This window comes from Poecilia reticulata, linkage group LG2 (genome assembly GCF_000633615.1).
Source record: "Poecilia reticulata strain Guanapo linkage group LG2, Guppy_female_1.0+MT, whole genome shotgun sequence".
NCBI classification, from domain to species: Eukaryota; Metazoa; Chordata; class Actinopteri; order Cyprinodontiformes; family Poeciliidae; genus Poecilia; species Poecilia reticulata.
This window is the reverse complement of record NC_024332.1, coordinates 21,901,792-21,917,644: the sequence shown is the minus strand read 5'-3', so window position 1 is coordinate 21,917,644 and position 15,853 is coordinate 21,901,792. Positions and strand designations below refer to the sequence as shown.

General features: G+C 41.3%; 1 protein-coding gene across 1 annotated transcript in view; it reads right to left on the bottom strand.

Annotated features, from left to right (window-relative positions):
- Positions 1 to 2,329: 2,329 nt before the first annotated feature.
- LOC103482321 (aryl hydrocarbon receptor-like) overlaps positions 2,330 to 15,853 on the bottom strand; it is a 28,016-nt gene continuing 14,492 nt past the window's right edge. The window contains exons 4-11 of the mRNA XM_008438420.2: positions 14,261 to 14,350; positions 13,347 to 13,479; positions 12,442 to 12,575; positions 11,700 to 11,902; positions 11,366 to 11,475; positions 9,519 to 9,660; positions 7,762 to 9,316; positions 2,330 to 6,161 (exon numbers count right to left, since the gene is read on the bottom strand). Coding sequence (XP_008436642.1) covers positions 6,015 to 6,161; positions 7,762 to 9,316; positions 9,519 to 9,660; positions 11,366 to 11,475; positions 11,700 to 11,902; positions 12,442 to 12,575; positions 13,347 to 13,479; positions 14,261 to 14,350 — 2,514 coding nt within the window. The 3' untranslated portion in view covers positions 2,330 to 6,014. The remainder of the gene's footprint in view (positions 6,162 to 7,761; positions 9,317 to 9,518; positions 9,661 to 11,365; positions 11,476 to 11,699; positions 11,903 to 12,441; positions 12,576 to 13,346; positions 13,480 to 14,260; positions 14,351 to 15,853) is intronic.

Genomic DNA, 15,853 nt, shown 5'->3' with positions numbered 1-15,853 from the left:
GGTGACCCCGCCTTTTGCGCATTGACCCCTGGAGATAGGCAGCATCACCCCTCGAGACCTCACTAGGGATAAGTGTGTAAGATGATGGATAGATGGATTTTTGTCTGACATCCAAATTAGTAGCTTGATGAGTTAAAATGTTTAAATGTAACCCCCCCCCCCCCCCAAAAAAAAGTGAGATCAGATCAATCTTGTGAGGGTACTACTATGTTTTTCAATGCACTACGACCGCTAGACACAACTTCAGAATAAATCTTTCTTATCATCTCACATGCTCTCCAGTTCAACCTGAGGAGGTGTTCCCAAAGGGCAATGGGCCGAATTTCAGATCTCTAGGATGCATCATTTGTTCTATCTCACGTTAGGGGGCGCTGCAGATCCATTGAGATGGTTGCTGACTCCAACTGGCCCACTGGGTGTCAGTAAGTCGCTGCTCCCCGAAGACATGAGGGTCAGTCAGTCTAGAATATTTCCAAAGACCTTCTTTAGATGACGCGGTTAGTGTCTATGAAGGTTATGATTCATCTGTTCCTGGGTGCAGCCCCTCTGCCTGCTGCTTCAGTCGGGCTTCTATTGGTGACTTATTATCTAATTATGTCTGCAGTCTACAGCTCATGTCTCCTTGCTGAGTGTTGCACATGTAGTTACATCCCTCAGGCACACACAGTCTCTGTATTATCTCATGTTTTGTATCAAAAGAGGCTGAGCTGTGCACCCATCCTAAACAGTGCTGTCCTGGAAATGTGCTCCTCTTCCCTTTAGGATGCCCAGTCTGCTCTCCTTCATTTTATTTATTTATTTATTTATTTATTTATTTATTTATTTATTTATTTATTTATTTATTTATTTATTTATTTTAATATAACACTCCCAATCTTCAGCCTCATTTAATTTATGATCTTTCTTTGAAAACAAAAAACAAAGCATGATTATTTAATCTATGTGAATATGTTTGTATAATATAAATCCGGAGCAGCTAATAGCAGGTTTTCTTGCCGTCTGCAGTGTCAGTACCATATTGCAGACCATAAACAAGAAAGTCCGGATGCTTTTCGCCAATCACGTCAAGCAAATTCTGAATTTTGCAGTTTGTGAATTTAAATTATTCATATATAAATATAGATATTTAGTACACAAAATAACAGAATAATTCATAATTGGGCAGAATTGTGATAAATGTAGGTCTTCCATGTGAGCCATGTGTGGAACGGCTTGCAAAAGTATCCATACCCTTGAACTTTACCATATTTTGTCACATTATAACCACAAATATATTCCATTAGAATTTCATGTGAAAGGCCATCACAAAGTGTTATGCGATTCTGAAGTAGAAGGAAAATTATACACGACTCAAAAAAATGTTTTTTTTWAAATAAAAAACTGAAAAGTAAAGCATTCGGCCCCCACTTCTCTGAGTGCAATCAGTTTTCTTCAGAAGTCTCCTGGTAACTGGTCATGACTAAACAGAGTCCAGCTGTGTGTGATCTAATGTCAGTACAAATCCAGCTGCTCTGTGACGCATCGGAGGTTCAGAGAACATTGGGGACAAAACAGCATCATGACGTCCCAGGAACACAGCAGACAGGTCAGGGAGGAGCTGTGGAGAAATTTAAAACAGACCGAGGCTGTAAGAAGATTTCACAGGGTTTGAACATCTCACTGTTCAGTATATCATCTGGAAATGGAAAGAGTCTGGCGCAATTGTGAACCTACAAGTCATGAAGAAAGTATGTTAATCAGTCAGTAGATTGAAAAGCTCTCCGCGTTCTTCTGAATGTCTCATTAATACGACCGAGTTCCATCTTCTTTCCTATATTAAGGTTAAAATACAGAGATTACAATGTACTCTACCTGCGTCAGGAAATCCTATTTTCATTCTTTTATGACTTCACACTGGGGTCCAAAGAACTGAAGGATTTTTGTTCCCACATTACTGAGTCTGGAGCATGTCCTTTTCAAAAATATCTGCTACAGATAAGCTCCAGAGTGGAGAAGCAGGGTTTGTGTTCGCTCTGTCAGTGTAAAATGGCCGTGACAGCACAAACCTCATGTTGTGACTGCACGTCCTTCTGTGTGGCAGCTTCTCCGCTCTTCCAGCCGCTGATCACAGAACATAAAGTCAAGCAGATTCTGTTCACAACAGATGGAGTGATGGGAAGCTAACAAGAACCCCGAGTGAGTGACGCGGCACTGCAGGGGTCAATTCAAAGATGCTAAGGTCAGCTTTAAACAACGCAAGTAATGGGGTTGTTTTCATTTCATGGGAGGATTCTGCTGTCTTTTTCAGCCATGTCAGGCTGTTGATTTCAGATACATAGCAGAGACTTTATTCAGTTCATGTGGTAATGATTTATTGATGCTGGGACACATAGCACCTTTTCATTTCAGGGATCCACAGCGAGGAGTCTGACAGTGGATGGAGACTCCAGCTGCTTCCTGTCACGTGAACAACAAACAGGAGCATTCAGAGATGGTGAAGTATGAGTGAGTAGACCCACAGCCGCCCCAACGGTTTTAGTCCGAGAGGAAAAATGAAAACGAGAGCAGCGTGAGCACAGTAACGATCCACAGCATCCTCATTTGAAACTCACTTCCTGCGGCTGCAAAAGATTCAGACCTTATAACAACTCAGCCTGCTGACATATAGCTCTGCTGTATGGCACTGTTTTCAGGCTGTCACAGAATCAGCTTCATCATGAGAGCTTTTACAAATACAAAACAAATTATGACTTTGATAGAGTCAAAAAAATAATAAAAATTGTGCTCCAAATGAAACTCAACATAAAATTATATACATACCAGTAACTTCTCAATATACACATTTTTTTCACATTGTTAGAATTTCACAGAGGTTTATTAAGTATAGCAAACTGACTTGCTAACATCTACATGTGTGTACCATCTCATTAGAAACAATAATAATAATGCTGTTAATGCATGTCATTATTATTAACTGAATTACTAAGTGGAAATCTCTTTTAGCATCTTTTGCTAATCTGAATAATTCTCAGCAACACGTTTCAGTCGTTTTCCTGGACATTCAGCGCTGCTTCCCTCCAGCATCCATCTACAAATCTGACATTGACACAGGCTGCACACAAAGATGAAGAACTTTCTTTTTCCATCACAGTGTGACATTAAAACCTTTCCTGTTTGGGGTCAGTTAAGGTCACCAAGAATGTTTCTATGAGTAAAATAATATATTACCTTTCTTTGAAGTCAGAACTTTACTTACACTGAACTTACTTTGCCTGGGAATTGGAAAGTCCAGACAATGATGCCATAGCTTTATGAGATTCTCATAGTTTCATTTACAACATTTAAGTTAAAGTGAAGTAATTCAGACCTCAAACACCCAGTGAAACCAACAGAAGAGAATTGCGGCTCTCATTAAGTCTGGTTCATTTGGGTACAATCTAGGGACACGAGTCCTGTAGACTCAAAGTTGTGGGCAGATCTGAGAAGGTTTGTGTGAGCAAAGCGGCTAACAAACCTGACCCAGTTCCAGCAGTTCCATGAGGAGGAAGGAACCGGTTTCTGGAGGGAAACCCATCACCTTTGACCCAAGTTAGGGTTCAAAGGGTAAGTCAAACTGCAGGAATTTTTTAGAAAATAAAAGAAAAATGATCTCAGAATTCTGGCATTTAGCAAATACAAGTAATTCTGGTAATACTTATTGACTTAAACAGTAACGTTTAATCTGATTTAATGTCAAACACGGGGGCAAAAAAAGGTTCCGTCTTTTTTATACTGTGGATGTAAATATGTGGCATCAACTCTACGTTCACCATTTGGTTTGGTACATCTTGCCATTTGTGGACTGAACGTTTTCACCTGATTTAATTTCAACCTCTGAAGAAGAAAAGTGAGACACTGGATCAGCCATTTAGCGTGTTTTACGTCCTTCATCTYTTCACAATGAGATGGCCTGGAAACAAATGATGGACTATTCTTCTAAAAGGGTTTTTAACTGATGTGTCTGGACTTAATGAGTCTTTCTGGAGAGCAAGAGCTACTCCATGTCAGAAGAGAAGGAGCATTTTCTGATTTCCTTCTACAGATAATTTCCTCAAACATCCAGCAGTGGTAGGAATTACAGGGACAGGAGGAAAACACATCCAACTGTTTGCAACACACAAAAAAAAAGAAAATCTAACAGAAAAAGCTCAAGTTCTATTGAAGCATTATAACACCTCCATTTAGTGACTGCTTGAAATAAAGTGCTCAGAATTTCTATTCACCATTTTCTCCATCCATATTCTCTCAATGCCAAACATTGAGAGAATATTCTTACTGCTAAAACACAACATTCTCACAGTGTGATGGACGGGCTAACCAAAGAAATGTGTTGGATGGTTTGTTTAGACTGAAGAAACTTATCTGAATTTGTCAGATGTTAGTTTCTACATTCAGCAGCATTTCTAAGGAACAACGTCTCACTGTTACCCTGCAAACACAGAGAAATCCTTAAGCAGCTGATATGAATCCTCAGTATCTGAGTAGCGTCTAGGTTTACAGATCTAAGTTGCATCATCATCACTGCTAGGAGGGATTTATAAAGTTAGTGGTAATGCTAGTAAAGAGGTGTATAATTGGATTTATATTTCAGCAGCATCACCTCACAGCAAGAAAATCCTTTAAAATCTCCAGTGTGAGTTCATTCATTCAGTGGAGAAACAAACGGCGAGTCAAGAAATGATTGCTTTTAACAAATTCACTGTGGAGCAGCTATTAGTGTCCTGCTATTAATTCGGTTCGCTAGCTCTTGTAGAACACGTAGTTCTCACCTTTAATGCTTCGCGRGGCTGGGGCGTTTAGAGCGCGACCTTTGACCCTCCCTCTGGGCCCTCTCTGATGCTTTCTCCTCTTCAGATCAAGGTTTAGCTCTGGGAACTGAGGTGGAAACTGACGCAGGATATTTTTGCCTGTTGAGCCTTTTCTGTGATGCTTGACCCAGAAAAGGTGGATTAAAAATCCAGCGATGAGGTTTCACCAGTATACTGGCACAGTCCACCAGAGAAACAGGCCCACAGCAACATGGATCCTCCACCGTGCTTCACAGTGGGCCTCAGGAGAGCAACGTCTCACATGTTTATCATTTGTTTCAATTTAAACCAACTTAGACTGATTAAAGCACACAGTCCTAGTTAAAGTCTCAGTAGAGTTCACACAACTGTGCATGTTTATATTTGTGATGGTAGGACGAAACGCTTCAGTTAAATTTACTCTAAAGAGACTATTTTTAGTACCAGCAATTGTGCCACCCATTATTATGTAAAAAAAAAGTTATTTTTAACAGCAGTTTTTTTCCCCACCACCAAATAAATGTATTCAAATTAAAAGTAGACTTTTTTTTCTAAGATGTCCAGGTTGAGATCATGCTGTTTCAATAATAGATGGATTTAAACATCTTTACCAGGAGGAACAAGAAATAAGTGACAGTCTGCACATCCCACATGGACAGGAAGAAGTGAACACAGAGGCATTTTCCTGTTGTAGAAAAATAAATACTGCACAGCTTGGGAACGGCTGGAGCTTATTGAAGAGGTGTCACATTAAATTCAGTCTTTCTAGATATCACTGTACATTCTTGATTTTCAACCATCATCTGAATTGACCAAATCTCAGTTTTGTGCCTCGTCAAGGAAAATACACTCAAAAGATCTGCTGAAATTAAAATATGCCATCAGATTTCCCTCCGTTCATCTGAACTCATTGAGTTGTCACATGTCTGCCGACATCCAGCTTCAACCAGTTAATGACGTCAATGACGTTTGAACACATTCCTAAATTCACCCTGACATCGTTCTCATTTCGACTCATCAACATAGACTCTTCACTTCAAGACTGTAAACAACAAAATTGTGATAAAATGAGTTAGATTACAGCACACACAAAAAGCAAATAGAAGAACAGACAAAAAAAAAAACGTGTTCTTTGTATGCATAAGGCTGCTTACAGTCACTCTGTGTTTCTGCTTCTTCACACTGTCCCGCTACATTATAATGACTTGGTCAGAGGTAGAAGCCACTGGCTTGTGAATCAGGTACTTGAGGTATAGTCTCGGAACTGGCCGCCTTGACAGCAGGGGGCGCCGCTCCATTCTCGTTGGGCAAAAGACAGCCTCCAGGATAAGAAGTGTCCAGGATGCAGCCTTTCATCTGTATGAGTTAAACAGACACGAACCTACAGGTTAAACTTCAGTGATTGTAGAGAAATGTGTTCACTCTTCACACCGAGTCACATTGTTTACCTGTCATATTACCTTTGATCACATTTACACTCAGTAAAATGAGCCTTACTTTGTGCTCCTGCCCCAGGGAGAACTCTACCTATGTTGAATAGAAAGTGCTGAGCCAGCACATTGTCACACAATGTCTCATATTAATTGAAGTTCTGACAAAAAGAGCAAAATTAGAAGGAAACAAAAACTTTTTCACTACGCCGGATGCTCATTTCTAAAGAAATGTGTATGCTTGTGTTGGTACTGTTGTTGGACTTTTTCTGCTTTGTTGAAAATGACAATGGTTCAGCAGAATCACTGTCTGTGCTTTTCAAGTGTTCATCTTATTCTTTGACTATCCACCTGCCAACGTAAATCTGCTATCAATCTAATTTAAGCTTTCTGTAAACCAATCAGCAATTGACCTTCAAGTCCTGTTATCCTCAAGGCTTAATCTTTGTTAGCTGTGTTTTGTTTTGTTTTCTGTTTCCTTGATTTTGTAGAATACTAAAGCAGTATTTGTATTCTACAAATACTAAACCACCCTTGCAATGGTATATTGCAAGGGTGGTATTCACACGCTGCATATTTTGGTTACATTACAACCACAAACAATGTATTTTAATTTGTTTGAAAATCCTTAGGTTCTCTCAGTTACATCTTGCCAACATTGAACTCAAAAGCAAGCAAAATGAGTAAGAAACAGATCAGATGTCTTTGGAGAGTTTCTTTGTGAAGGGGAAAAGGCCCAGAGAAGAGACAGGAGAATGGATTCATCCCGGTAGGTGATTCCCACATTCCAAGCCCGCTCTGCATGATGTGTAGCGACAGATGTGCTTCAAAACTGCTTCACCACATAAGCAACACTTCGGGTGTCACTGTCTCCCATCACTCCCAGGTGGGACCGTCTCGTTGCAGAGAAACAAGCTCAGGGCTCCCATTGATTGTCGTTATCGTGAGTTAAAATGTTCATAAAAGTAAAATGTTCGTTTTTGTGGCGCATCTGTATCTTATTTTGAAGGGGTGTTTAAACGTTACCATAGCGACCAGAGTCAAAGAGCGTTAGGGCAGTGGTCAAGACGAGAGGAGAGGAGTAGAGCTTGTGAGTCTTAGGTCTGGTTCACGCGGTACGATTTAAGAATTGTCAGCTGATTTTCCAAATCTCTGTGACCACAAATGAGCACAATCCAAACACAAATAATAAACTGAACACAAACACCCATCAGTTATGAGTGTTATAGAACAGACATGGGACTGACTCTAGTCACTAAAATAAAATGACTGACTTGGTACTGGTTACATCTGAGAGTACAGCAGACATAAAGTCCAGATCAGGACATCTACACTATTTATTCTAAGTGGAGTAAAGATGGCAGAAGTGAAGATCGATCACTTGCCTAAACCTAACCAAAATATTCTCATTGCTGACTGTAATGTAGTTAAAATATACTTTTCCTGCAACTACTTTGAATATCATAGACAAAAAAATCTAGTTGGTTAACATTTTGACAGTAGTATCAAAATATCAGCAGCCTCACCTTACTGTTACTTGGGTCGTGGCCAATTTCGGAGCTCATCAGGTCACTGTGGTCCAGCTGACTGCAGGGTTTTCCAACTCCCACGATCTGCTCCAGGGCTGTTTTGGGGAGAGGGCACTGAGCGAAGGGGACAGCAATCTCTTCTTCTTGCTGCTGGAAAGATGAAACTGTAAACTCACTCCCGTCCTGCTGTCCAACCTTCCCATACAAAGCACGTCCGCTGACAGTGGAATCCACATTTGGCATTTCTGCCATTCCGTAATTAGTGCAGAAGTCCAAAGAAGTGTTTGGTTTCTGGCTGCTGTCTGAACAGGGGTCGTTACCAAGACTTTCAGCGAAACCAAAATCCTGCCACTGGGGTTTTGTTGTGGACCAGTTGGATAAGGCGTCACACATTCCATTGAGAGTGGATGACCTTTGTTGGACATGGCGGTGCTCGGAGAGCTGCTTCTGTGTTATTGACTGCTGGTAATGTTGGAACTGTTGGTGCACTTGCTGCTGGAGAAACTGCCCATCCAGCTCTGTGGCCTTGTTGCTGAAAACCACATGCTGAGTGTTTGTGTGTTGGAGATGCAATCCTGCACAGATGAGAGTGTCCTGAGCTGTCCAGTGTCCGTTGTGGAGGGCTGGATTGTGCCCCAGCAGCTCTCCGTTAGTCAGCTGGTCACTATGCTGGCTCCAATCATGGCCAATCCTGCCTTTTCGCATGTTGAGGTGCTGCTGCATCTGCTGTGACAGCTGCACTATAGGAGCCTGCCCCACCAGGCAAGGCTTACAGTGAGGAAAATGCATCTGCACATCAGCACCAGATCTGGGATTACTTTCAGATGCCGACACTGTGGTAGGGACTGTTGCTGTTGTTCTAGGAAGTGCCTGTCGCCCGTGCTCCATGGAAGCAGCCCTACCTTCAATACAGTTGTAGATATACGAGAGGATTTCGTCATTTGTCAACAGGTCATCCAACGTAGGCACACGGTCAGAATCCATCTCCACCCTGATCATTCGCTCATCCAGGAGCAGCAGCTCCAGGTCCTCAGCACTAAGGCCCAGCCCTTCCAAAGCTCCAAACAGCTCACTGTTGGAACAGCTCCCATCCTCTGCATCCACCACACCCTGACCTTCCAGGGTAAGAGAATCCAGGGTAGCAAGCAGCGGGTCAAAGCTGGCACTGGGTTCTGAAATGCCTGGCTCCAAAAGACCATTATGAGGCACATCCCAGCTCTGGCTCTGCCTTGGAGGTTCAGAGACAGAGAAGTCTGTCTGCTCTCCAACGAAACTGCTCTGAAAGGCTGTTTTGGGTTCAAGAGCTGGTTGGCAAACATATACAGACTGGTCCTGACTCATGAAAGCCCCAAGAAGAGAACCAGGATCCAAGCCATCCCTCGCCAGCCTTTCAGCTCGGCTTTTCCTGGACCTGCTGCTGTTTTTCTCCTGGCTTCCATCGATGAAGCCTGCGATGGGGTGGTTGGACTGGTACAGCAAGGCCTCGCCCGTGGCAAAGGTAAAGGGGAGATGCATGGAGCGCTTACGCAGATGTTCTCCTCCTTCTTCATCTCTGTGAAAACAGCAAGCGAGACTACATGTTAGGGATAACTCTGTGGCTTTTCCAAACCAGTGCGTTCAAATAATCCTCCTACGTTTAAAAGGAACAGTCAGAGCAAATATGTTAAATACGTTTTTTTGTTTTTTTTAATGGTTATTATTTCTTGAATGCACCTTCCGTGTACAACTAGCAACATAGAGAGCCAGAAACGTACAGAAGTGGCCTCTGGGTGGCGATGATGTAGTCTGGTTTGCCGTTCTTGTACACCAGCCGGGCATTGGCCTGGACCCATTTCCAGAGATTCTCTTTGGTGAGGAGCCTGAACACAGTAAGTCCGCTCTCTCCCGTCTTTATCACTAAACACACAAGCACAACCATAATGAGTCAACTGAAGAAAAAAAAATCTAAATAAGCTCACTGAAATATTCTACTAGAATAAGAAAGGTCCAGCCTTCCAGCTTTAGGACTTTTCATGTTTTCATATGTTTCAGGTTCTTAGAACCTTAGTTTTGGCCACAGCTTTCTGATTCTTCATATGACCAGTGATTAACATTTGTTGTGGTGTTCTAAATCTGCTGGTGATCCTAGATAGAAATGGGGCAACACGTGAAACTGCATTCAAGTCTATTTTATCATTGGAGTTTAAAGATGACCCTTCCACTACAGGACAGAGGTCTTCCACATAAACCTTTTGAAGATAGAAGCTGCAGGGCATTAGTGTTTTCCCAGTCGTGTTGTTGTTCTGCACAGACCTTTGGACTGCACATCTGTCAGTCAGTGTCTCAACCCAAGTGTATTTGTCTTGTCATTGCTGCTGTATGTATCATTTCAAATGCTTTGCCCATGTTGTGGATTTATGGGATGTATCCTTTAGTCTGGCAGCTCTGCAGCTTCACTCAGTCTGTTCTCTAATCCAACAGGATTACTTATGAAAGCTGTCTGAACACACTGGACCAGACCATCCCAACTTTTGTAATAGGGCAAAGGGTAAAAGAGCAATATGCTTCTGTCGGTACCAAAAGTTTATGTTGGACATGTGACATTGAGTATGCACTGACAAATTCAATTTAAAACTACATTTGATTAGACAGTTTGTTTTTGAAGATGAAGAAGGACAAAGGTTTTCACTGCCCTGGTAGTGAAACGAACTCCAAAACTGTGTATTATGCCACGAACTAGGGTCAAAATAATCCATATTTCAATACAATAAAAAAAAGTTGTTAAAGATGATCATTCCTGTATAAATTGGTACAAAATTAACTATTTTTATCGCCACAAGTTGTGACAAAAGTTTTCACGCTAGCGATGCAGACACGCAACTTAAACGATCATGTTTAAGAATCAAAACAATGAGCTGCTTCTAGACGACTGAAACTATGACTATATTATTTTAACATGGTAAGTGCATCCAGGAAAAAGCCTTCAGGGACCGCTGGGGGTAAAAAAAAAAAAGAAGAGAAAAACATTGATGATAAGCAACTATCAGCTACAGAGAAGGGGCAATGAAACTGAATTAAACTGTGATGAAACATCAGACATGTTCCGTTTGAGAGGTATTAAACAGGTCAGCAAATCTCCTCTCTCTGCAGTAAACATAGAAGGAGCAAACATTCTGTTCAATTATTAGCTACTTATTGACAGTGCTAGTCTGAGCACCCCCATAGAGATGTTTTCCCAACATGCAATGACTCTGTCCTTGCATGTTGGACTCAGTCCGACGTGCAAGTGGTTCCAGAAGTAAACAGTTCAGTTGGTTATAAAAGACTGAAGCAGCAGCATGACCACTGCATCCCCTTCTTTATTGCTCTGCTCTTCAGTAGCAAATGAATAAGCAGCTAATGTGGCAAATGACAAACCAAGTAAACGTTAACATGCGGTGGAACAAGACTGAAGCTGAAAGGTCAGAAACTGATCAAAACCCAAAACCCTCCCCTGCTGACCGTAATCACAGAATGCGTGTATACGGGTTGCTTGCATGTTGCCTGCTTGTAGGAAAACCATATGTATGTATTGGCAGACAAAAATCTCGTATTGGTTGACCTGATATTAATATGTCCTTACTTCTGACATGGTTCTCAGCACAGTACAACATATCGGCTGCATGGATGAATTGATAGCCGGATCCTTGAACTCGTAGCTCAGCCTCAGTGTAGCCAAGAACAATTTTCCCTCTGAAAGAAAAAAACAAAACAAACAAACACTCAATTAACAAAACRTTGTTCCAGGGAAATTGAACAATATGATTAAAATCTTCCAAGCAAGAAATCCATTTTGAACCGTTAATAGTTGAGAGTCTAAAATGTGTGCTATTCTGTATGCTCCAACAATTTACACTAGTAGATAGGAAGCAGCTAATGGGCATGAGACCCCTAAAGGCGATAAAAGGTGACATTACTTAGCATCACAGGCCAAGGGTGTGAAATCCAGCTTGTGTTTAGTCCTGAAAATCATGTTTTTGGTCCTGATCTCCAGGATGGACGGAGGCTGCAGAGGAGTTGCGATGGCAAAAAGGGCAAGTTGCGTCGTGCCCTTCCCTCCATTCTCCTGCTGCTTGTTTTGTCCATGCAGAAACTTGAGCCTGCCCTGGATGTTCAGAGCCTGCACAGGAAGCAAATTTACATAAGAACATCCTCTCAAACTTACAGGCCCACCCTGACATTTGTTTTTTTCACCTTTATGTAAAAATCCAACATAATTTTTTTATGTGTGAAAATAAACTAATGCGGTTTTCTTTAAAGCCCCCAAACAATAACTCTTCATCTTTATTAATTCCTCTGCATACTCCACACAYTCTCAACCATAAAGTGAAAATGTTGCCGTTTTACAWCAGGAAGTCTCAGATTGTCATTRTAAGCAGTGATTTCAGGATAGACAGAATAATTCTGAACAGAGTGAGGCATGAAGTTAAAACACTTTGATTTTGAAGATGTCATATTTTACTCTTTGAACTAATTATTTAGCTAAAACAAATAGTAYTGGTGAGATATTCATCCATTTTCAACACAAGAAAAGCACCTCCTAGTATAATATTCCTGTGCATCTTTCATTGACATATTCTATCCAAACCTTTGCTGAAGCAGGCAGACAGATACTCCCGAAGCAACACCGGCCTGTGGTCTCCAGTCTGTGTTACTCACCAGGAAGCCAGAGGAGTTATCTAGCAGGCAGCGGAAGCGACACACAAAATTCCTCTCTAAGAAGGAGGAATTCTCTGGTGGAAGCTGCTTGGGGTTGTAGGTGACCAAAGAAGAGCTGCTGTCAGGTTCCATCTCTAAAACACAAACCAATTCTTATGATTTATTTTTAAAAATCCTCTGAAATAACAACTTTCTTGATTTTAGTCTATGTTTTTGCAATGTTCAGTTGTTGTTTTTTTATGACAAAAACATTCCTCAATTCAGTTTTAGCTAAGTGTTTTGAGGTGTTTCATGTGTTGAGGTGGTGGACGTCATATTCATATTGAGCTGGACTTTGTTCTGCCTGGTGCATCTCTCTGAATATATTGAGAAACCAGGTGTTCCTCAGATAAGCTGCACCTTGGTTGTGTTAGAACTGTCGATATGAGCCAAAATGCAAAGCTCCCCACCATACACGCACACACACACACACGCACACACACACGCAGGACAGATCTAGGACCACTTCAACTCATAAGCCGCACTGAAGATTACGGAGTCATGTGATCGGAGCCGGGGCAGGCCTCACAGCTTAATGCTGTGTGCTTAACCATCTCATAATGATGTCTGGCTGTTTGTTCTCAGAGGCAAAAAGCTAGAACCAAAATGCACCACCAGAGCATTTGGGTTTCACAGAAACGCAGAAACTGATTTAACGGTTTTGTAAAACTACGTAAAGTATCAAAGATCACATGTAAGAACGTGTCACCCTCATTCAAGTCATTGGAAGWGTRAAAACCCAAACGTCTTAAGAAAGAAAAACAAAAATAACAGTGTAGATGATCAAGCTTGTTTTTGTTTGTACAGTGTAAAGACTTATCAAGACTCTGCAGATCATAAACTCATGATGAGAGGAGAGTGGTCACCTTGGGGGGAGTCCTGGGACACGGCAGACGCTGCAGCCTGGGGAGGATTCAAAGCCCAGTGCAGGTTTCTTCTCAGCTCCTGCTGGTCCTCTGTATGGACAAGCTCATACACACTCTGGTGCATGACATCAGTCTAACGAGGAAAKAAATAAACASGTGAAGGAATTAAMTGAGTAGTTTTCTACATCTGTGCAGAAACTTCAAACCATGAGGTCCTTCCTGCCTCCAGTGGAAATGTAGCATGTTGTTTTAGAAAATGTGGGTTCCCAAATCTCTACAGAAAGCCATGATACATAAACATGAACAAGCAGATTACTTTAGATAAACAGATTATYGCTGAGTTTGTGATGTGGGCTCCAGTGATGGAATAATCACTAGTTRTAGCAAAGACAGCRTTGTAGCCACATAACCCCCAGAGGCTCCAGCTAAAGAGAAAAGCAGCTATGCATGCTCAGTTTGTTGCTCTGGTCAGTTTATGTTGGGATCTTAGGATGCACCACCATGCTGTTTTCTGCAGAGCACAGCTGTTCCTGTGGCTCTAATAAGAAAAACCAAGTTATAAGTAGAAAATGCAGTGACAGACATCTAAAAGGAACAACCAAAACCCTTTAGYTTATCCCACCCACATGTTGCACATAAACTCCTCATCTGCATTAAAGTGTCAGCCTTTAATGATAAACCAATGACTGGTGGCAACTATACTGCACAGTAGACTTTCCATGTGCGTCTACATAGAATCGCYTACAAGTGATTGTTTTATTCTACCTGCTTATACCGTCATCTTCAACYGGTAGAATAATTCGTAGACACTTCTGGGGGTTATATAACCCACCCTCCGCTCTCTGTTCCCCCTGCCTCCATACTCTGGTTCTGACATTCACYACCAAATAGAGCAGATTCAAGGTGAAGAATACCTGATGGAAGCCCAAGTAGTCCTGGATGGTGTGAGAGGAATAGAAAATGGTCCCATCTGCAGTAGTGACCAGAACAAAGCCATTGAGAGCCTGAAGGACAAAAAGCCACACAGCCTTGGTTTATATGACACCAGTGGAATTGGATCAACATGTTAGAAACCACTGAAACTGTGATGTTGACTTTTACGTATCAGGCCATACTAGAACATCACTGTCCTTTCYAAGCCCGTACMCAAACACACATTCAGATGATCCACTCACAAATTGAATTAAAACCTGAGAGAGAGACTTCCCAAATAGCAAGCGATGATAAGTCAGTGTTGAATTATGGTAAAAAAATATTTATTCTGGTTAAGGTTGACGATTGGTGGTGGATCAACCATMAAACTTATCATTCAATTGTAGCCGATTAACTAATGTTGAAAAGATGTMATTGAATCAATGTCRTTTAGTGGTTGAATTCTAATGATTGAAATGCCATCGTCTGATCAATGTTGAATCAATGTACGCTGTTTGTCACACCGCTTCCCCTCTGTTCTGGTGAGAGCATTTTATCACTGGGCGGGGTTTATCATGGTTTAAATTCATCACTACATGTTGAGGACAGTGGRTTATGATTCCTTTCTGTACATTTTCTTACTTGTCTGTAAATATTATTACTTTGTTTGTACATAATGTGTTGACATAAAAATATCTACAATTCACTATAAGCAGTGGAACAGCCCACCCTTTAACCCCCTCACCTTTCTACACTAGTGGCCTGTCCCAACCACACAGCCCCTTTGCTGCTGGCTTGTTGGCCCCCGGCTTCTGAATTTAATTYAACTCTGAGAACTTTGGCAGGAAGTTTGGTGATATTACTCTTATCTCACCTGTGTTTATTGTAAAATAGCAGCACTGTTTTGTGTCTATGCTGCATCTTGATAGTCAGAGGTGTGATTATATGTGTCRACTAAAATTAAGTTACATATTCATGAATATTCATTGCCGTGTCCTTATTAATTTAACTGAGTGTACAAGTGGRACCGTATGGTTTCTGTGTTTGTTTTCAGACCCATAACCAGTACGTWACTTAATACGTCAATGTGTTTCAAAACGTTTTTAATTATCTTTATAACTGGCCCAGACCAGGTTATTTTGTGTCTTTCAGCTGCTGCTGGCAGTTTGACTCAAAGTTGACTGACAAGGACCGCAGAGAAACTGTCAAGAAGTGGCTTCGTTGCGTATCAGAGTGGGAGGAAGGCATCAAGGAACCARAGTGACATCAACCAGAGTCAAACTTAGGTTACCTCAACACGTACTGTTTCCCTGTTTCATACAGTACAAGACTTAACCTCATGGATGCTGTTCTTCCATGGACAATAGACTGTTGTTCTGACAGTGAAAAAAGGAGTCAAATATGTTTACAGATCTATGCCTGTTTTYCTAATTAAAAYGTTAATCCCATGTTGTCAGAACTAAATAACAAAAGACGAGGAAGGGTGAATGCATTATAGACAAATATAAGAGGTGCACGTATAACCGTGTGATATGACTTAATGACATTTCTTTTTAATACCAGAAGTACAAGCAGCATGTTTTGCCTATATATAT